This window comes from Panulirus ornatus, chromosome 46 (assembly GCF_036320965.1).
Source record: "Panulirus ornatus isolate Po-2019 chromosome 46, ASM3632096v1, whole genome shotgun sequence".
Lineage (NCBI taxonomy): Eukaryota > Metazoa > Arthropoda > Malacostraca > Decapoda > Palinuridae > Panulirus > Panulirus ornatus.
In genome coordinates this window covers 9,265,786-9,289,083 of record NC_092269.1, presented here as the reverse complement: position 1 = coordinate 9,289,083, position 23,298 = coordinate 9,265,786, and the positions used below count along the sequence as shown (strand labels likewise).

The following is a 23,298-nucleotide window of genomic DNA, read 5'->3' as shown; positions in this document are numbered from 1 at the left end:
AGGGAGAACATTGTCCCCTTGTGAGCCACTCTGGATACAGTTACAGCAAAAGATGAAAAATAACCTGATTCACCTGAATTTTTCATCAACAATCGCATCTGTAAACTGAGTGCAGAGGAAAGAATTGAATTGGGAATGGCGACCATTTGACTATTTCATGTTATGGTGAGGCTTTTGGCCCTAAAAAAAAAATGAGGTTCAGTTTTGATATTTGTACACAGGTGGTGACCCCAAGTGAGGGGATTTTGACTCCAGTTCTACTGGGATGTCTCTCTCGTGTAACAGGTCAACTGGATCATGGATATTGAGCATTGTAATCTGGTAATGATAATAGTACATGAATCAGAGCTGACGATTGGACATCGCTGTGGTAGAGGAGTGTGTGGATGAAACAGGAGTATATAACCTGTATATATATATATATATATATATATATATATATATATATATATATATATATATATATATGTGTGTGTGTGTGTGTGTGTGTGTGAAGCGTCTGGGGTAAACCATGGAAAGTTCTGTGGGGCCTGGATGTGGAAGGGAGCTGTGGTTTCGGTGCATAATTACATGACAGCTAGAGACTGAGTGTGAACGAATGGGGCCTTTGTTGTCTTTTCCTAGCGCTACCTCGCACACATGAGGGGGGAGGGGGTTGTTATTCCATGTGTGGCGAGGTGGCGATGGGAATGAATAAAGGCAGACAGTATGAATTATGTACATGTGTATATATGTATATGTCTGTGTGTGTGTATATATATGTATACGTTGATATGTATAGGTATGTATATTTGCGTGTGTGGATGTGTATGTATATACATGTGTATGTGGGTGGGTTGGGCCATTCTTTCGTCTGTTTCCGTGCGCTACCTCGCTAACGCGGGAGACAGCGACAAAGCAAAATAGATAAAAAAATGTATCGAAAAAATATATCGAAAACGACTATGTCGTGTGTATTCAAAACGTCTAAGGCTGAAGAGAAGAGAGATTGGACAATCTGTGAATATTCATAAGAGAGATTGGACAATCTGTGAATATTCATAAGAGAGATTGGACAATCTGTGAATATTCATAGCAAGAGAAAGAGCCCTAAAGACATTTCTCAAGCAGCAAATTGAAGATCATTTTCACACAGATGCTGTGGGATTGGTGGAGGTCGAAGTAGCACCACTGAAAAAAAAGTCGTAACCTCAAAACCTACAGTAAATCACATAGACTTTATAGAGGAGGAACACCGAAACTCTGTCGCTCCCTCTCAGTGTCACCAACGAGATGCAAAACTAGGATCGTCAACTGCCACACGGTAATGAGCCAGCCTCAGCCACGAATTAATCCACAAACAAAAAATTATCATAATTCCTTTATGGTGATGATATCCCGTAGCAAACCCAGCTTTTCCTGTCCTCCTCCTCCTCCTCCTGTCCTCCTCCTCATGTCCTCCTCCTGTCCTCCTCTTGTCCTCTTCCTGTCCTCCTCCTGTACTCCTCCTGTCCTCCTCCTCCTCCTCCTGTCCTTGTCCTCCTCCTCCTGTCCTCCTCCTCCTGTCCTCCTCCTCCTCCTGTCCTCCTCCTCCTCCTCCTGTCCTTGTCCTCCTCCTCCTGTCCTCCTCCTCCTGTCCTCCTCCTCCTCCTGTCCTCCTCCTCCTCCTCCTCCTGTCCTTGTCCTCCTCCTCCTCCTCCTGTCCTCCTCCTCCTCCTCCTCGTTCTGTGGCCATCTTCTCGAGCCGTGGGTGGGTGGGTCAACGTGGTATCTGGCAAGTCATTTCATAACCTCACGTTCCCTCAGGCCACCGCCTCTGGTGGCTCGTTCCCAGTGACTCGGTGAGGTACGTGTTAAAGGCGAGGTTCCTAAAAACAACTCCCTGCTGGCTACAATTAGTTCCCGTCTAACAATTAGGCTTGTAGTGGTGGTGGGGAGGGGGGGCTGCATTATGAGGCTTGTAGTGGTGGTGGGGGTCCCCCAAGATTATGAGGCTTGCAGTGGTGGGGGTCCCCCAAGATTATGAGGCTTGTAGTGGTGGTGGGGGTCCCCCAAGATTATGAGGCTTGCAGTGGTGGGGGTCCCCCTGCATTATGAGGCTTGCAGTGGTGGGGGTCCCCCTGCATTATGAGGCTTGCAGTGGTGGGGGTCCCCCTGCATTATGAGGCTTGTAGTGGTGGTGGGGGTCCCCCAAGATTATGAGGCTTGCAGTGGTGGGGGTCCCCCTGCATTATGAGGCTTGTAGTAGTGGGGGTCCCCCTGCATTATGAGGCTTGTAGTGGTGGGGGTCCCCCTATGTTACACACTAGTCCTCGAGACTCTTCAGTCATAAATTAGTCCAAAATCAACAACTTGTGACGGGAGTTACAGCCCACGCTCTCGCCACCCACCCGTCATCTCCCTGGCAGTGGATATCCCTCTTCCCCAAGTTGGAGTTCAGCACCACAAGCGCATCGAGGCCGTCCTGAGTGTTCGCACAGACCGTGATAAGAACAGCGCCTTCCCAGGAGCATCTGTGAACGTAGCCACCTTCGTCGTATATCATTGAGGTACATACACCCTCACGTGCAGGTTGGATGATACACAGGAAGAAGAAGAAGAAGAAGAAGAAGAAGAAGAAGAATGACGAACGCGAGTACTGGCTGGCCACTGACTGCAGGTGTGTCATGCCTACGTCCCTGTTGTCCAGGTACTGAGACGCTGTTCACAAGACGTCCGTCAACTGAACACTGTTCAACACAACAGCAAGTCTCCTCCCTCCATCCCTGGACTGGAGGACCTGATCCAAGCATTGTCATCATCGGTCAATACATTCAAGAATCAGTTAACGTATTGTGGAATTCACAATGAATGAAAATGATAGAAAATCTATATTCCATTGTTACACACACACACACACTGAGAGCCCTTTAGAATGAACGGGGGAACACAGGCAGCTAAATATACCATTAACGAGACATTCTTCTTCTTGTCACCAATACAAATAGATTGGTATTCAGCCGCTTAATTGCATATTGAGTGCCCTTGACGCTGTAATCCCTCACGGGAATGTAATATGAAAGGAACAAAGACGAAGAAGAAAAGAGACTGAAGGAGGGAGATGCCAATCAGCCACCGAGGCCAGACTGACAACGTTCCTCTGGATATTAAAATTTCTGCCGACGACTTGGAAGCCGGGTTCCTGAACACACCATCAGCCAAACTTTTACCCGATTTCTCACACTTAATTCGCCACAAGACGACCCTGTGTAACTCTACTGTGAAGCCCACAAGTGCGGAAGTTGGCCGAGTTTTAAGCCAAGCTGCAATTGCTAAGGTGGAATGTTAGCTTGAAGTGGAGCTTAAGATGGTCCAGGGTCGGGGAAGAAAGAGGATTACGGCCATAAGGAGGCACGAAGAACCACCTGCTGGGGGTGAGGCTACTGCTGCAGGAGGGAGCCAGGAACCATCTGCTGGGGGTGAGGCTACTGCTGCAGGAGGGAGCCAGGAACCATCTGTGGGGGTGAGGCTACTGCTGCAGGAGGGAGCCAGGAACCACCTGCTGGGGCTACAGGAGGGAGCCAGGAACCATCTGCTGGGGGTGAGGCTACTGCTGCAGGAGGGAGCCAGGAACCACCTGCTGGGGCTACAGGAGGGAGCCAGGAACCATCTGCTGGGGGTGAGGCTACTGCTGCAGGAGGGAGCCAGGAACCATCTGCTGGGGGTGAGGCTACTGCTGCAGGAGGGAGCCAGGAACCATCTGCTGGGGGTGAGGCTACTGCTGCAGGAGGGAGCCAGGAACCATCTGCTGGAGGTGAGGCTACTGCTGCAGGAGGGAGCCAGGAACCACCTGCTGGGGGTGAGGCTACTGCTAGGAGGGAGCCAGGAACCATCTGGTGGGGCTGCGCAGGAGGGAGCCAGGAACCACCTGCTGGGGGTGAGGCTACTGCTCTCAGGAGGGAGCCAGGAACCATCTGCTGGGGGTGAGGCTATTGCTGCAGGAGGGAGCCAGGGACCACCTGCTGGGGATGAGGCTACTGCTGCAGGAGGGAGCCAGGAACCATCTGCTGGGGCTGCAGGAGGGAGCCAGGACCACCTGCTGGGGGTGAGGCTACTGCTGCAGGAGGGAGCCAGGAACCATCTGCTGGGGGTGAGGCTACTGCTGCAGGAGGGAGCCAGGAACCACCTGCTGGGGGTGAGGCTACTGCTGCAGGAGGGAGCCAGGAACCACCTGCTGGGGGTGAGGCTACTGCTGCAGGAGGGATCACCATAGGTTCACACCTGCATCACCAGCTCGTAGCCTCCCCAGGGGCGCTGCCGTCAGCCACCACCACACCCAGGATTACTTGACCATGTGGACCAGCGAAGTAAGAACAGTCGAGAAGAAGGCTAGTGTGAATATTTGTGTGTGATGTTACATTTGGACTGTGTGGAATCATCAACGACTGGGCTGTGATCCAGACCAAACCCCTCGACAGTCATCACACCATCAAGGAAAATATTGGAACAATGAAAAAGGCGGACGTTTCAGAATGACTGATAATGTCAGGTTAGGGCAAGATGGGCCGTCTTAAGACAAGGTCCCCGTGCTAGACTGAGGCCCACCTGGCTGGCTGGGTGAAGGGCGAGTCTTCAACAACCAGTGCTGGTGTATCATGCCATTATCTTCCCTATAGTCCTCCAGCACACACAGTTCTCAGGACCTGCCTGGGTTACTCAGTGGTGATCCTTGAATAACAACGAGCAGTTTAAGTTCAGGTTACCCAGGGGGTCGAGCAAGCAAGCCTAACACGTCTCCTGACCGACTTCTCCAGTTTCATCACCACTGGATAGTGTCTGGGATGACAGTGGTGGTTCAGCAGTGGGCAGCCCCACTAGCCCTGGGTCTGGACGCTCACCATCACACACACCTGGGACACGACTCGAGTCCTCGTCACGCGTCGGGTCGAACTGGTATCGAGAACTTTGCCTCCTGGCAGTCGAGACACAAGGCTTGGTACGGCCTCGACCAAGTGTGTGTGTGGCACCGAGACTTTTAGTACGAGAACAATGATGCTTGGACTGGAGAGAGAGAGAGAGAGAGAGAGAGAGAGAGAGAGAGAGAGAGAGAGAGAGAGAGAGAGAGAGAGAGAGAGATAGGGAGCGTTCCTCTGTTTTCTAAGATGAGATAAGCTTCCATTTCCAACCCCGATCACAGGGCTGTAGGTCCTCACCTGACCATGGTATGTGGTTCATCATCTTAAGTGGCCAACATGATGACTGTCTAATGGGAGGTGTTGAGGGTGGGGTAAGGGGTTCAGTCAAACTCACCTCATCATCTCAGGGGGAAAAAAAAAGATAGAATAAAAAAAGTTACTGTGGAACCATTTCCGGATCTACTTTACATTCCCAGACACTTTTACTGAACGAAAGACCTTGCCCCTATTTGTCTCATTGACTTGCAAATGAGGCGTGGGGATATAATGCTTCCAAATGAGAATTGAACGATAACTCGAGAAGATCAAACGTGTTTAATTACCGGGAAAAAATTTCATCAAAGGAATCTTTGTCGTCAATTAAGAATATAATTGATTCTCTGCACATGAAACGATCCCATGAGAGGGTTTGATCTCCTGTTTTGATATATATATATATATATATATATATATATATATATATATATATATATATATTATACTTAATCGAGGTAGCGCCAGGAAACAGAAGAATGGCCCATCCACTCACACACACACACACACACACACGCACACATATATATATATATATATATATATATATATATTATATATATTATATATATATATATATATATGATTTCATCCATTTCTGTCGCCACCCCGCCTCATAGTAAATAGCATCACGTACACTTTAGTATCTAGGAACACAAGTATATACACTCAATGGAACACACACACACCACACACACACACACACACACACACGAGAGTAAAACTCGGTTTCAACAAACTAACTATATCCACACTGAGTGTAATCCTGTGGCCAAGTGGCGGGTAATTGAGTTATTCTGTGTACGACAACCACAAGTTCATGTTAAATCCTTTATGTTAATCGTTGGTGTGACTGTGGCGGGTAAAACCAGATGTTAGATGGAGTTAAAATTGTGTGGTCGATGTCTGGGTGGAAGGAAGAAGGGTAGATAGATAGATAGATAGATAAATGGAGAGACAGAGAGTAGATGAACAGCTAAATAGATAGATAGATAGATACTGCTTTCGAGTAGTGATGTTGAATCAATATAACATTCTTCAATCATTAAGGTGTGTGTTGTTGACCATGTGTTGATCATTGAGGTATTGATGTGGAGGAAGGAGGAGAGATCCAGGGTTAGGTCATCACGCTGAGGTCAACAATTTTGGATCACGTGACCACCAGTGGTCCAGGTGACGTATGTTGTTAGGTCTAATGGCTGTTAACAGGTGAAGGTCATCACAACCATAACTCTACCAATACCTATAACCTACAACATTTCGTTTTCTTTCAAGAACTGTTGTTAAATTTAAACTGGATAAAAGTAGAGAAAAGTTTAGAGAAAGTTTAATAGTCTCCCCAGCCTTCATCAGTATGAATTTCTGCCTAAAGAAAAAAGAAAAGTTTTTCTCAGTTCATTTGACTGAAATTTTGTAAGGGGTAGAATACATTTTCTTCACCACAGTACAACACCACTATCTTCCTTCATCATTCATTAATAGAATCAAGATAAAACTGAAAAAACTATACCTCTCTGTAAGACTACATTGTATAAATACACTGATACCGTCACTGTAACGTCTGTATGTGTATGTGAGTGTATATGTCAGTGTTGTTGGCCCTGGGTAAACCTATGGAACCCTTATAACCCATGTGTTACGAACGTTACACACTCTATACTCCTGTGACCATCAGGTAGATGTTACGTTACCCCCACCCCCCTCACTGAAGGTGTGACGGTAGAGGAAGACGGTAATAACGCGCCCAGACTGCGGAGAATATGTGTAACTGAAGGTCACAGTAGGGGATAAAGGGATGATGCAGAACTGGTGGAAGAGAGTAGTGTTGTGACACAATGAATAGGACCATTAGAGGGAGGTCTGTATACCCCAGCAGTTTGGCAGTGTAGATGGAGGATGACCAAATGAGGAGATGTGCACTGGGAATTGGGAGGAGATCAACGCGACCTCGATGGAGCGATAGGAGATCTGGGAAAAATTTAAGGAGAAGTGACAATATGAAACTCTTGGGGTATTAATACGTAACACTTTACCATTTGGTAGACGCACTTGGGAGAAGGCCAGTGCGGGTGATGCAAATATTTCGACAGACGTAAGAAGAGCATTTAGGTTGATGAATGGAAAAATATGCTTTATGGAATATGCATCACATGTGTGAGGCCTCAGCTCGAGTGGGGTGTACCTGTGTGCATCCCCGGGTGATAGATAGATAGATAAGTTTGAAAAATATGCCACGAGAATGGTACTCCAATTGTTGGGCGCCTGGGTTATGAAGGGAGGCTGTAAATACGACGAATGCCCTCCTCCACAACCCAGAAGGGAAAGTGGGAGATCTTATCATAATCTGCAAGTCTGAGTAGACCAGGTGATCTGCATGAGGACAGGGGGTTTTCCCCACCAGCTGGGAAGGACTTAGGGGAACGCGTGAGGGATTTGATGAAAAAAAAAGGGGGAAGGGTCGAGAGGGATGTATGGGAATACCTCCCTTAGCTATGCTGGAATGGACAGCTGGGGGTCATTACGTGGGAGTGTCGTGTGTGGGAGGAGGGATCGGGTATGTCTTTAAGGCACAGGGCTGGACCAGTGTGAGGTGATCGACGGAAAGGGGACAATATTAAGATGGGGGGAAGGACTTGTGCACCTTCCATGGAAAACAAAGAGGTCATTGTACACTCTCTCTCTCTCTCTCTCTCTCTCTCTCTCTCTCTCTCTCTCTCTCTCCTCTCTCTCTCCCTCACTCACCTTTGATGGCGGAGTGTCGCTTGTTGCAGAGGACGAGGGAGGCGACGACCACAGCCACCACGACCACAGCCACGACTCCGCCCACCAGGAGCAACACGGGCACCGTCTCTGTAGTCCAGTAGAACAAGCCACATATACTTCACCATAACCCATGTATATCATACATATTCCCATTGCCCGCGTTAGCGAGGTAGCGTTAAGAACAGAGGACTGAGCCTTAGAGAGTATATCCTCACGTAGCCCCTTTCTCTGATTCTTTTTTTGTAGTTAGACGACCCATTCATGGGCCAATCAGGCCTCCTGTTGCTATCACAGCTTCCCTAGCTCAGGCATGTCACTCACTAGTTATAGTATGTGCCACGGGACCCTCCCAGCTTCCGTAACTCATGCCTGACACTCACTAGAGCCAGTGAGTGCCAAATTACCCTCCCATCCGTCTTAGCTCAGGCATAATACTCCCTGAAGCCACTGAGTGCCACAGGACCCTCTCAGCTGTCGTAACTCAAACCTGTCACTCACTACAGCCATTGAGTGCCACAGGACCCTCCCAGCTGCCGTAACTCAAACCTGTCACTCACTAGTACCTCAGGCTGGTCAGTTGGTTAATGTGCATCCCTCTGACCTAGTCATCAGTGGAACCACAATGTATCCCCTTGTGGTACACCACGCCAGTTGCCCCACCTTCCTGATGACTCCTCAATATACCCTCACCATCTGTGGAAGGTCTGCCGGATTACAGACATTTTTACCTCGCGGTATTTACTCTCATATCCTGAGAGGAGGAGGAGGAGGAGGAGGAGGAGGAGGAGAGTAAGTCTCAGAATCTCCTCATATTTTGCTGTATTGGTTTTGCTTCTTCATTTTCCCCGCGAGATTTATCATTGTATTATATTTCTTGCCTGTCAGCGAAGACGCGATTTTATGCGTTAAATTGTCTCGATGTATTGGAGGTAAAATATTTTATAATAAAGATAATTGACATTTGTATTATAGTGTATCAAGATAATTAGAATCCCTATAATTAATTGCTTTGTAATGTAACAGTCCAACTTGCAGCACAAGTCTTTAACATCATCCCAGTTATTTGATGCAGTTATTTACAACAGACAAAAGAAAACCGATATGAAAGAAACCAGCAATAACAGAGTGCTAGATGTGCCTTAAGTCATAGTTCCAATCCTTTGGAGCAAGATAATATTAATCTGAAATGACAGACCGTCACAATGTCCCAGTACGGGATGTGTTCACAACGTCCTCTACCACAGGTGTGCAGATGGTAAGGCGTGACGGACAGACGAGAGTGTGAACCACTTACTTTCCTTGTTGAGTCTGATCTGCTTCCTGGCGACGCCGTATTCGTTCACCACAGAACAGTTGTAGGCGCCGAAGTCTTGGCTGTCAGCATCATGGATCACCAGGATGTTCCTCAGACCTTCTTCCTGCTCATCCTCCACCACCTCGTACCTCGGGTCAGCTGCACCAGCAGAGGGAGAAGGGAGAGTGGTCAGTAGGTCTTGGGCTGGTGGTCATGCTGTAGGGTGTCAGTAGATCCTGGACTGGTAGTGACACTAGAGGGTTAGTACGTTGTGGGATGTTAGTCCTGCCTTGGTGTAAGTTGTTTCAAGGGTGTTAGTAGATTAGTGGATGTGTTAGTGCTATCTCTGTGTTGGCAGGTACAACTTAGATCGGGTTGGTGTCAGTAGGTGTTGGAGTGTTAGTAGAGCCTGGAGGTGTAAGAATGCCGTGCTGTTAGTAAGTATTTGGGGCGTCGCTAGTCATTGGCTTGTTAGCTAGGGATAAAAGGGTCAGTAATTGGTATGATATCAGTAGTGTGGGGCTGTGGACACTGAACACGTTGCTCCTAAGTCCCTCAACTTATGTATATCTAATGCGAATCTAAAGAAGAATTAGTCGCTTTTAACCCATAGCAGAACGGACTCCGGCAGAGCATGCGTCATAGGCCTAGAGACTTTTGAAAATCACAAGAGAGTAATTCGTTTCTTTGTTTTTTTCTCTGCTCTTTCTTTAGCTTTCGAATTGTTCCATCTTTACCATATAGCAATGATGGCCTGGCCTCCAGGGCGCCTCCTATCCAACACTCGAGACTTGGACATTAAGAGAAAATTCAGCAAATTGGTTGAGACAGAAGGTGAAGTTCCCACCTAATATGAAGTACATTCTCCCATTCTCAGAGGTCGAACGAGGCTAACATAATATTTCATCTCGAATTCTTCTTCCTGTGAATCCGGACGTTGGAGCACAGGAGGAAACACTTTGATTAACACGGACTGGCTAATTAATCCCAGATCCCTCCCTGGCATTATCTTTAAGACTTCCAAAGCCTCCTGTTCCTCGTAACTCCCATTATTATTTCCCGTCTTGGCGAGGAGGCGTCTCAGAAGAGAGAGAGAGAGAGAGAGAGAGAGAGAGAGAGAGAGAGAGAGAGAGAAGAGAGAGAGATGATGGATCAGATGGGTCAGAGTGGACCGTGGTCTTCTGATGGAGCACACAGCTGCTGAAGATGTTTGAGGACAGTGATCGACAGAGGAGAGGTGTTCTGTGTTCTGCCGCCGGCCTGCCTCTCGTTGCTCGGCTGGACTGATGTATCCATTCGTTCTGGTGTGACGTACGTACTCAGGTATTCTGTACCACCAACAGACTGGACCAGCAGGGGTTCTGGTGTGACGTACATACTCAGGTATTCTGTACCACCAACAGACTGGACCAGCAGGGGTTCTGGTGTGACGTACATACTCAGGTATTCTGTACCGCCAACAGACTGGACCAGCAGGGGTTCTGGTGTGACGTACATACTCAGGTATTCTGTACCACCAACAGACTGGACCAGCAGGGGTTCTGGTGTGACGTACGTACTCAGGTATTCTGTACCACCAACAGACTGGACCAGCAGGGGTTCTGGTGTGACGTACATACTCAGGTATTCTGTACCACCAACAGACTGGACCAGCAGGGGTTCTGGTGTGACGTACATACTCAGGTATTCTGTACCGCCAACAGACTGGACCAGCAGGGGTTCTGGAACCCCCTCTAGTGATCCAGGGAAGGTCCTCTTCCAGTGAGGTTGGTAGATACATGATGATGATGACCCCCTGGTGCAGCCAGACTGCTGTGTTGTCAAGGGTTCGTATCCCAGACTGATCCTGTATGTGACCCTTTAATGTGGGAGGGGGGGGGTGGGTGTCTGCATGCTGCTAGGCCCGACCCTGAGGGAGGCCAGGTCACCAGCCAGGCCCTACCCTGACGGAGGCCAGGTCACCAGCCAGGCCCTACCCTGACGGAGGCCAGGTCACCAGCCAGGCCCTACCCTGAGGGAGAACAGCCAGGCCCTATCCTGAGTCACCTGACCCCATCCTACCCTGAGCTCATCCTCCTCCACACACCAACCCCACAACCCCGGCGGTACTCCTCCCAGGTGGGACTACTGCACCAGCTGATATCCTCTCTCTCTCTCTCTCTCTCTCTCTCTCTCTCTCTCTCTCTCTCTCTCTCTCTCTCTCCCCAGGAGGTGGTGGTGGTGGTGGTGTTTTTCTCCTCCCACAGTGTGTGTGTGTGTGGATCATTACCAAGACTCGCCTTCTTCCCACCCCTCATGAAATTCCAAACACCACTCCCGTCACTTCAGATATGATCTCAACTTTCACCAACATTTACCCACTTTGCCAGACCCTCCCCCAAGAAGAATCGATCCCACTTTAATAGAAAAACTTTGACATTCGTTAAGTTCCAGCTCAATCTTTTTTCACTCATATTTTTTCCCCCCCACCACTGAAGGAGGCGGGGGGAAAATCTGTGTGTGGGAATAAGGTGTTTGTGAAGGAGATTTCGTCCAGTACCCTGGCGTGTTGTGATGTGGTTTGTTCCCTGTGTGTGACGAGGATTTAGATACAAATTATAAAACTCGCTGTAGAAACTTTACACGTGTGATGTTGCATAATTGACACGTGCGATATTGAACGGTGGCTGTATACCTACACGTGACGTGGGTATTGGTCGTGTGGCATAGCGTGTGTGGCAGAAATAAGAGAATTCTTGATATGTTGTGGTACCATGAATACGACCTGTGTCGTAAGGAGGTTGTGATACAGTTGTGTGGACAGAGGACTTGTATGTATGGTACCTGATATGTGAACTTAAGATCCTGGAGGGGTAGCAACCAGAGGGTGAAATATGTGACACAGATCGTGTGATGTGCGACATAGGAGATGCGACACAGAGAGGATATGTAGTTTTGACATATGGCTGTAATATGTGACATAAGGCACATTGGAACCTTTAAAATGTGGACATAGAATTAAGACATCTCACATACAGGACAAGTTTCATGTCTGACTTACGTTGCAAGACGACGCGACACGTATGACGCAAAAGACGTGACATTCGTAACGTGTGACGTAGTAGCTCATATGGTGGGTGTCACAGGACTTGAATGTGGCATAAAGCGTGCGATTGTAAAACAGATGTATGTGGTACAGAAGGTATGGCGTGTAAGAAGAGGACTTTAAGACATTGTTATTAAGTATGTACCATGTGTGACATAGGACGTGCAGCTGTGACAATAAAAGAGTAACATATGTAACAGAGGATGCAAGGCGACTTGGCAAATTTAACTTGTTAATCCCTAACCATTAACCACAGTAACTAACACTAACATAAGGTCTTTAACTGTTACTGTATATGACCACTATAACTAGCGTTAATGGTTATCATTAACTTAATCATAATTGCTCATACAGTTAATTGGTATGTTTTCATTATACTCACAGAGGTCAATTTCCCTGCCGTTGTAGGTCCAGGTGATCCTTATAGGGCTGGGGATGGAGACAGTGCTACACTCGAGGGTGACGGTGTCGCCCATCCTGCCCTGCTGCTCTTCGGCGCTCACGATGGTGGGCGGGCCCTTCACCAGCACCCTGAGCCGCCCCTGTAGGTCCGGGAACCCCCTGACGGCGGCCTGGCAGGTGTAGACCCCGGCAGTGGACGTCCCTACCACAACCACCAACTGTGGCCCAGAACCGATGATCTGCACAACACAACACAACACAGTTGTGGTACGTGATGCTCACTAGTTAAGACTCAGAGTTCAAGGACAGTATTAGGGAAAACAAGACCCAGAGTTCAAGGACAGCATTAGGGAAAACAAGACCCAGAGTTCAAGGACAGTATTAGGGAAAACAAGACCCAGAGTTCAAGGACAGTATTAGGGAAAACAAGACCCAGAGTTCAAGGACAGTATTAGGGAAAACAAGACCCAGAGTTCAAGGACAGTATTAGGGAAAACAAGACCCAGAGTTCAAGGACAGTATTAGGGAAAACAAGACCCAGAGTTCAAGGACAGTATTAGGGAAAACAAGACCCAGAGTTCAAGGACAGTATTAGGGAAACAAGACCCAGAGTTCAAGAACAGTATTAGGGAAAACAAGATCCAGAGTTGAAGGACAGTATTAGGAAAAACAAGACCCAGAGTTGAAGGACAGTATTAGGGAAAACATTCTTGATGTTAGTGTGATGGAGACGAAACTTAAGAGATGAGATCTGATCTCATCTATCTAGAGATGTATGATGATGGGGTAGGGGGAGAGATGAAAAAATAAGGTAGGAGGATAAAATGAGGAGGGGAAAATTGACACCTCATGATAAGGGACAATATAAGGTCTCAGGAAATACTGATGGATGGTCCATTCACAAAGTATGCATGGTTAAGACACTGCAGACTCAGCAGCAGTGGAGTGGAGTGGGATGAAGGTCTCGGAAACCATTGAAAAGGTTGGAAAAGATATCATCAGCAGACACCTTCAGGACCTGTGGTCCTAAAGGGATCTCTCTGATTGATGGATGTATTTTGTAAGATGATTGCTTTAACGACCCTGACGTATTTATATTTTATTCAAGGCCTGGTCCTGACTAGGTATAATTTCAGGCATCCGAAGTCTTCGACTTAAAAAAAAAAACTGAAGGTTAATGATAGTATTCACCTGGATGATTGTGGCAAAGGTTACTGCGCTTTTAACTTAGCCATTGCTGTACATGTGTTTTGCCTCTAACTTGCTATAGACAAGACCATCAATGATATATCCACCAGCTTCTTATTCTGGGCCAGTATGTCCACTAGCGTTAATGTTTCCTTTATTGATAAGGACTCGCTGTTGTCTGTGACTGAGTTTAGGCTTGGATATATATATATATATATATATATATATATATATATATATATATATATATATATATATATATATATATATATATATATATATTTAAAGTTGGGGATTCAGTCACCTGTGCCATCTCGACTAATATCAAGAGTATAATCATAATTTAGTTTGTGTCCAGCCTGAAGCAGTTATAAAATTGAACAGCGGGTATAAAGCAGTTAGGAACTTATCTTTATCATATCAGTAATAAATATATTGCTAATTATAAGAATAGGCGTAAAAACCTGCGAATCGAAAGAAATAGTGAAGATTAATGTTCCGGCAACCACAGTCCATGTTATAAATTCAGCAACAGAGATAAAGGGTCAAGTGATGGTGTTCTTGGCTTCTCCTTCTCCTCCTCCACAGAAGGAAGAGAAGTAAAGAAAAGGAGGAAGAAATTATGACTGTAAAACCGTCGCACGTCTTGGGGACGGGAAAGAGAATGGAAATATGAGGCGGAGGTGACAGCGTATCATTACCCACACCACACAGCCATCATCATGAATCATGCTCTATACATCCAGGTGTAGGGGCGGTGGTGGCTGGAGTACCGCGGGTGTTGATACACTTGAGACAACGCTCAGACTGATTGCATTTGAAGATAATACGTATCGTAATGGCGATCATAATTAGGGGGGTGAAGTGTATCACATAATTCTCATGAAATCGAGGTAGACTTGATTATACTTAGGTTTCCTTAACTGCCAATTATATTGTACAGAAGACTTATTTAAGCCTAGGTTTCTTAAGCTGCCAGTTATATTCGTCAGTAACTTATTGCTCAGTAACTTAAGTGATTCTCAAACTACCCATTTCATTCAGGAGTAACTTAAGTCAATGAAGAATAGATAGAAGACCTACTCTTCTATGACGAGGTTATCTGCTGGACGACAGTGTTAGGGTCCCTACATCCCTAATCTCCCTAGACGGGAGGAGGATAGTACAACAGAGGTAAACCTGGATGACACATGACAGAGCTGTTGTTACATTTAGAGAGATGAGGAAGGAGTAAGATGGCGGGAGGTGGATCATTGCGACGGTACCTTGTCGGACCCCTGCTGCAGCCACACGATTGAGGCGGGCGGGTTCGAGTCTACGTCACACTTGAGCACCACCTCCTTCCCTGTCTCAGCCATGACGTCACGGGGCAGTGTACGGAACATAGGGCCGTACAGCACGTGAACACTCAGGGTCCTTTTGGACGTGCCTACCTTGTTGGACACCTGGGGGGAGAGAGACAAAAGGATTACCTTTGTGAAACACCATCGAATTACGTTGGTCCACTCTAAAGGGAGACTTCTGGGACGTGTCCCCTGTCCCCTTTCACTCAGGAAGCATTCGACCCTATAGATTAGTCCCCACCTTCCAGACCAGATCCCCTTACTTGTAGACGGAACCTGAAATAGTGTCTTTGACCCCTTGGTCAGCTGCGACAGCCACACACCAGGAGGGAGAACAAGAGCTGAGCTGGGAGTCCAGCTGACTGTGACTGAGTAGTACAGTGAGGTGGCAAGACTACAGACACACAGCTCTCAGGATGGGAGGTGGTTCAGGAGGCAGAACTTAACCGAGAGATATACACAGGTGGAAGAGCTGCTTCAGCCTCTGCTGTTGTCGAACTCATTCATGTGTACGATCACACAGGGCGGCGTCCATCATGTATACGATCACACGGGGCGTCCATCATGCATACGATCACACGGGGCGACCATCAGTTGCTGGAAGAGAGCCACAGTTGACGTAGACCAAGAACAGAGATGCTCCATCATTTGTTAGGTAAGATGAAGGCCAGGCAGACCAAACTGATTCTCCACATGAGTAGTGACCACATACACCTGAGGGCTTCTGGTGTACCTGTGTATGTGGGGGGGGGGGGGCATGAAAGTGCTAGGTGCGACAAGGATAACACACTTGTATCTCTGGGTTGGAGTGGTACTTAAACCTGTGTGTCGGAGTGGATTTCTGGTTATACTGATGTAAGATGGCCAGGAGGTTTCGTCCCCCTGTGTGAAGGGGGCAAGCACAGTTATACTTTTGTGTGGTTGATAAGGTAAAGCATCTACGTGGTGGGCAAGGGGGAACTATACACTTGCGAGGTAACAGATAATCCAAGTGTTTGGTGATGGAACTCAAACCTCTGCGTGTAGAGTTATTGCATCACTTGTATGGAGGGTATCTGGTCTTATACACCTGTATGGTGATTGTGCTATACACCTACACAGGGCAGTTGAAGGAATACACCTGTGTGAAGGGCCAGCTGGGAAATACACCTGCACAGAGGCAAATGAGAAATACATTAGCGTGGGAGAAAGGCAACATTTGGAGCCTATGTGGGAATACAGCTGAGGGATTAATGTGGGTGTACAGGTGGGTATTGAATGTGGGAGTTCAGCTTGAAGTTTAATGCTGACACGGAAGAACAGGACATGGAGGACGTGGGTCTTGGAGGAGGAGGTCCGGGATACAGGCGAAGGGGTAGGGTGGAGGGAGAGAGAGAGAGAGAGAGAGAGAGAGAGAGAGAGAGAGAGAGAGAGAGAGAGAGAGAGAGAGAGCCACGAGTGGTACTTGAACAAGAGCTAAGAGTGGGTCCTCAGGCATAGTTGGTGACAATCACTGTGTGAGGCTGGGTCTCTCTCTCTCTCTCTCTCTCTCTCTCTCTCTCTCTCTCTCTCTCTCTCTCTCTCTCTCTCTCTCTCTCGCCCGTCGTAACCTCTCGTTGTATAACCCTCTCCTCGCCTCTCCTCGACCCATCCCTCTTCCCCGCACTACTACAGAGCCAACACAAGACGTCAGCCTCTCCCGCCCACACACACACATACGACCGTCCTCTTGCTACAAGACACAACGCTAGATCTTAACAAGTGTTCATCCCTCGAGAGGTCTCGTGCCCTCGGGCAGCTGACGGATGGTTCTGACGCTGTGTACCATACATAATGGTCAGGCTGCTCGACGTATGTGTGGCTCAGGGTCATGTACTTGAGGACTGGCGGAGGGAGGGCATGTCTCGTGCCTTAGTATAAACACAAGGATGACAATAATGAACGCTCGAATCCCAGTGGTATAAGGTTATTCAGTATGCCAGGTACAGTGTATGAGGGAGTGGTGATGGAAGGGGCGGTGTAGTGCACGAAGCAGCTGACTTGGAAGGAGCAATAATGTTTCAAGAGACGTAGGGGAAGTGTGACCAATGATTGCTTTGAGTGTGTGTAAGAAGTACATAGGGAGATAAAGAGGGATACAAGAGAGAGGTAGAGAGAGAGAGTGAGTGAGTGACTTGAAAGTTGAGTTTATTGATTTTGAAAGAGTGTATGGTACACATGACATAGATTTCTTATGAAAGATGCTACAGACAGTCAAGCTAAAGGAGAATAACTTGGTGTTGCAAAGAGCTTTCCCCATGTGTTCCAGAGTGAAAGGAAGGTGTGTGTGTGTGTGTGTGTGTGTGGATCCTGGCGAAGGTAGGTCTATGTCAAGACTTGATTACGTCACCAACGTTACCTAAGCTGTTGACTGACTGGCTGGTGAGGGAGGCAGATGCCAAGATGTGTAGGTTTGAGGTAGTGTGGGCACTGGGTGGTGCACAGGAGTTGAATTAGTTGCTATATGCTGATGTCTCACTTCTAGTGGCAAACTCCAGAGAATGATTCCCAAAGCTGGTGACAAAGTTTGGGAATGAGTGAAGGAAGAAAGAGTTGGAAGTTAATGTGAGACAGGGCAGTTTTGATTTTGAATAGAGAGTATTTAGAGGAGGATATAGGGCAAATTAGGCTACATGGGAGTTGATATGGCTGTGTGTGTGGGCCCTAGGAGGCTGAAGTGAGGCAGGGAATGGAAGAGGCACTCAAAGTACTGGACCTGATCATGTTGTGTGGAGGGAGGGTGGTGTCAGGAAGACAAAAGACAACGAAGTCTGAAGGTAGAAAAGTCCTGCCAGTGTTATATGGTTGTAAATCTTGGTGCTGGAGTGTGAAGATAGGATGGATTTGTTGGAAATGAGGTTCCTGATGATGGTATGCGGCGGAAATTGGGTTGACCCTGTGAGAAGTGACAGCAAGGAGACGAGACATGTGGTAGTGGGTCGTAGTCTTAATCAGAGGGCTGACTAGGGTGTGTTGAATATTCAGTGCTCCGTCATATGGAGACGATGAGTGAAGAGAGTCGTAAAGTGGATCTGTGTACCAGAAGCGGTTCTGACATATGGAGAGGATGAGTGAAGAGAGTCGTAAGTGGATCTGTGTCGGAAGGGGTCTGACATATGGAGAGATGAGTGAAGAGAGTCGTAAAGTGATCTGTGTACCGGAAGCGGTTCTAACATATGGAGAGGATGAGTGAAGAGAGTCGTAAAGTGGATCTGTGTACCGGAAGCGGGTCTGACATATGGAGAGGATGAGTGAAGAGAGTCGTAAAGTGGATCTGTGTACCAGAAGCGGTTCTAACATATGGAGAGGATGAGTGAAGAGAGTCGTAAAGTGGATCTGTGTACCGGAAGCGGGTCTGACATATGGAGAGGATGAGTGAAGAGAGTCGTAAAGTGGATCTGTGTACCAGAAGCAGTTCTGACATATGGAGAGGATGGGTGAAGAGAGTCGTAAGGTGGATCTGTGTACCAGAAGCGGTTCTGACATATGGAGAGGATGAGTGAAGAGAGTTGTAAAGGGGATCTGTGTACCAGAAGCGGTTCTGACATATGGAGAGGATGAGTGAAGAGAGTTGTAAAGTGGATCTCTATGTATGAAACGGAAGGAACACATGGAAGACCGCGAATCAAATGGAATGCAAGAGGCTTTGGGGCATTGGGAAGTGAGGATCACAAAAAGGGGGGGGGGGGCGAGATCCACGTATTGGATAGGAAGAATTGGGTCGACGTGATGAGCTGGGTAGGTAAGGTGCCTTCACTGGGCGGTCATGGTAGACCATGGAGTTGTATTTGGGGCCATTCTTCTACTCTTCCTTACTCGCTTGCCGAGGCGAGAGAGGCTATAAGGTGCAAAAGACAGCAAAGACATGAACTAAATATGAGTTCATAGGGACGAGAATACGTTCTCTCATGAAATCAAGACGAATATTTGAATCTTAAGATGTATTGCTCAACACAAACATCTCATTTGCATATTCATGCGGGGAGACTGGTGCGTGGCGGCCGACTAGAACTGTGATGACTGATGACCAGGGCACCAGCCGCCCAGACCTGGTACTAGGACACACTCGCAACAATGGCCAGTCCCAGGACACACTAGCAACACTTGCTAGACCCACTCCTAGGACACACTAGGCAGACCCAGTCCCAGGACACACTAGGCAGACCAAGTCCCAGGACACACTAGGCAGATCCAGTTCCAGGACACACTAGGCAGACCCAGTCCCAGGACACAGTAGGCAGACCCAGTCCCACGACACACTAGGCAGACCCAGTCCCAGGACACGTCAGCAACACTACCTAGACGTGAGCAATACACCAGCAACACCTCAAGACTCACCTCGCAGGATATAGCGTCTTGGTGTATGTTTCTTGATATCTTGTGTAGCGTTAGTGTTCTTGATGTTTCGTTCTGGAGCTCCTGGCTGTTGTGGTACCATCTGCAACACAAGATAAACACACTGTGGTTATTGTGGTACCATCTGCAACACCAGACACACTGTGGTTATTGTGGTACCATCTGCAACACCAGACACACTGTGGTTATTGTGGTACCATCTGCACCAGACACACTTTGGTGGTTATTGTGTACCATCTGCAACACCAGACACACTGTGGTTATTGTGGTACCATCTGCAACACCAGACACACTGTGGTTATTGTGGTACCATCTGCAACACCAGACATGACAGCGTCCAGCAGGCCAGAGTTCCCACATCAACCATGACCAGGATGACTGTCTGTGGTTAGAGTTGTTGCCTCCCGTCCTTCGAGCGTCCCACCTCCTCCTCTGTACACCTCACCCTCTCACAAACCTGTCATGACCCCCTTACCTCAGGCACCCCCTACCTTGTCCCCTTCCCTTTACTTCCTTCCTCTTTCTCTTCCCTTTTCTGAGGTTCCTCCTACCTTGTCCCCTTCCCTTTACCTCCCCTCTCTCTTCCGTCTGTTGAGGCACCCCTTTCCTTGTTCCCTTCTCCTTACCTCCCCTCTCTCTTCCGTCAGTTGAGGCAACCCCTTCCTTGTCCCCTTCTCCTTACCTCCCCTCTCTCTTCCGTCAGTTGAGGCAACCCCTTCCTTGTCCCCTTCCCTTACCTCCCCCATCTCTCTTCCCTCTCTTCCCCACAAGCCTGTTCCCCTTCCCCTTAACCTCCCCTCTCTCTTCCCTCTACTGAGGCAACCCCTACCTTGCCCCCTTCCCCTTATCTCCTCCATCTTCTCCCTTTACTAAGGGAGACTTACCTTACCCCTTACCTATACAACGTCAGCTGTATGATATACACGCAGTGATCTTCGTTGTTTCACATCACGGTTCGTCAGTGGAATCCCCACAGCCCGTAATAAACCATTGAATGCTCAGTTGAACTCCGTTTCCTCTCGTGGTTCTCCTGTGTTAATGTTCATGTAATTCAATAACGGTATAATGATGTTTATCTCAATCCTCTATTCATTTTACGTATGACGTAATCACACTACGTTCGAGAGGGGTCAATCCCTTGAGTATGATCACATGATCCTTTAGGATAAGGGTACGACCCTTGAGTATGATCGTGTGATCAGTGACCCAACACCACAGGGTTGGGGTCAGGTCAAAGGTCACACCATCACAGAAGGTACAAGTGTGCCACCTTCCTACGTGGTCAAAGGTCGTATCTTCATGTTGTTGAAGATGTGAACTACGATCGGAAATCATATCATTCATCAGGTGTTATAGAACCTTTTAGTCCCCGAGTGGCGTCAGTGGCTGTTTCAATTTATGGCATTGGTTTCAGTTCCATTGCTAAGGTAGGAGGTATTCGGCCTTCCAGCCAATTTCTGGAACGACCCATGATGTTCCAACAAGCCATTAGAGATAAAGATGACCTTCATCTTCTGGAAACCCCCTACTTTACTGTTATGTTTCCATCGAGGTAGATTTAGCATTTAGTTAATTGATGTTGTCCTTCCAGTAGATGACCTCTTCGTAGGCCATCAGGTTTTCTGTTATCTGGCTCTTCCATGTACTCCCACCCGGTGCGCGTGACCTTCCAGTCATGGCCTTCAAATACTTCCGTCTTTATGTTTTGGACGTTTCTGATTACACTGACATTTGAGCTCACTTTGACATGAGATTGGCCTTCCAGGCGACCCGCTGATATAAACCCCTGAACTCTCCCGGGCGGCTTCTTTGAAATACAAATGAATTTCCACTTTCCAGTCCATGTTCCAGTTCACCCACTGAGTTCATTGTGACGTGCTCATCCAGTAGTACTGGAACAGATATCTGTTCCAATTCACCACTGAGTTCATTCTGACATGCTAATTCAGTAGTACTGGAACAGATATATGTTCCAGTTCACCCACTGAGTTCATTCTGACATGCTAATTCAGTAGTACTGGAACAGATATCCCAGAAGCATGTAAGCTTCCATAGATGTTCCAGTAGCAAGTGAATGCTATCTTGAGATATATTCTTGGTGGGGTATTGCTTTTGATATTGTATTCCAGGATCCAGTCCACACGGCAATCTGATGTTTTGCGCTCGATTACAGTATTCTCCCCAGTCCTGGAGTACGATTTTACCCCATTCATTAAGCTATGAAAAGCGCCCTCTCTCTCTCTCTCTCTCTCTCTCTCTCTCTCTCTCTCTCTCTCTCTCTCTCTCTCTCTCTCTCTTCTCTCTCTCTCTTCTAGTCACTCTTTCTGCTCCGTGTGCAGGAGTTGGCTCCCCTTTAAATGAATGCCTTTACTACTATTTCCCCATATATTCCAGCAATCCTCAACTCAGCGTGGCTGGAATATGACTTTCATTCATTGTAATGGAAGTCTACCCAGACCTAAAATCTATATAGAGTTCCTTTTTTTTTCTCTCGTAGGCGATAAGGCATCTTTGAAATCCTCTTTCACCCCGAGAAAGGTCTGGGAGGGGACGCTCGCTCAGCAAGTAAACAAGGATTCCATGTGTACCTAAGCCCATATCCTGGCGGCAGTGAGAGTCACGCGTCGCTGCAAAACCAATTGAATCCAGAATGAGCTCCAGCGACGCGCATTTGTTTTGGAGAAATTTCATACTCTTGTTTTGGACGTGTTTATATATATAAACCCAGAGAAGAAAACGGGAGAAGGTATGGATCTAGACACTGCCATATACGGTAGTATTATGTATAATATATATATATATATATATATATATAATATATATATATATATAATAATATATATATATATATTTAATTATATATAAATTTAATATCATACATTTGCTGTTTCCCGCGTTAGCGAGTTAGCGTTAAGAACAGAGGACAGAGCCTTAGAAGGAAAATCCTTATTTGGCCCCTTCTCTGTTCCTACTTTTGGAAAAGAAGATACAGGAGTGGAGGATTTCCAGGCTCCCCCTTGCTCCCTTCCCCTTTTAGTCGTCTTCTAGGACACGCAGGGAATACGTGGGAAGTGTTCTTTCATCCCCTACCCCAGGGATAATATATATATATATATATATATATATATATATATATATATATATATATATATATATATATATATATAATATTATGTACTGATTTTTGTTAGGTTTCCATGATGAGAAGTGGGATGGAAATCCTAGAGCTTGTCTTTCAAAGAGGATATTGCTTTGGGGATAAAAGTTTTTGTGGTTATTTGCATTTCAAAACAGTGCTCATGTATACATCACACTCTGTACACTGCTTTACATACACGGAAAGTACATGTTAAGTGCCTAGCGTGATTATGATACACGTATTTATGTGACTCACACACACACACACACACATATATATATATATATATATAATATATATATATATATATATATATATATATATATATATATATATATATATATATAAGAGCTCCTTTTTGTCCAGTTTATGAACTAAGTTAAAATGATAGAAGTATGTTACTGCCACTCTCATTACTGTGTGTCTCCCACTGGCAGTGGAAAGTATAGGAGCTGCGAGGAACTTTGTAACAGGATCTGAACTCGATCTGATCTGATCTGAACCCCAAGTCGATCCCTTTTACG

General features: G+C 46.9%; 1 protein-coding gene across 7 annotated transcripts in view; it reads right to left on the bottom strand.

The window, feature by feature from the left end:
- The window catches only part of LOC139763127 (irregular chiasm C-roughest protein-like), a 136,579-nt gene that overhangs the window by 23,524 nt on the left and 89,757 nt on the right, over window positions 1–23,298 (bottom strand). For 6 of the 7 annotated variants that reach the window (XM_071688814.1, XM_071688812.1, XM_071688817.1 and 3 more), the window contains exons 8-12: window positions 19,618–19,717; window positions 15,184–15,363; window positions 12,711–12,969; window positions 9,244–9,402; window positions 7,929–8,036 (exon numbers count right to left, since the gene is read on the bottom strand). In XM_071688814.1, coding sequence (XP_071544915.1) covers window positions 7,929–8,036; window positions 9,244–9,402; window positions 12,711–12,969; window positions 15,184–15,363; window positions 19,618–19,717 — 806 coding nt within the window. The remainder of the gene's footprint in view (window positions 1–7,928; window positions 8,037–9,243; window positions 9,403–12,710; window positions 12,970–15,183; window positions 15,364–19,617; window positions 19,718–23,298) is intronic. The other variant, XM_071688819.1, reaches the window with a different exon arrangement.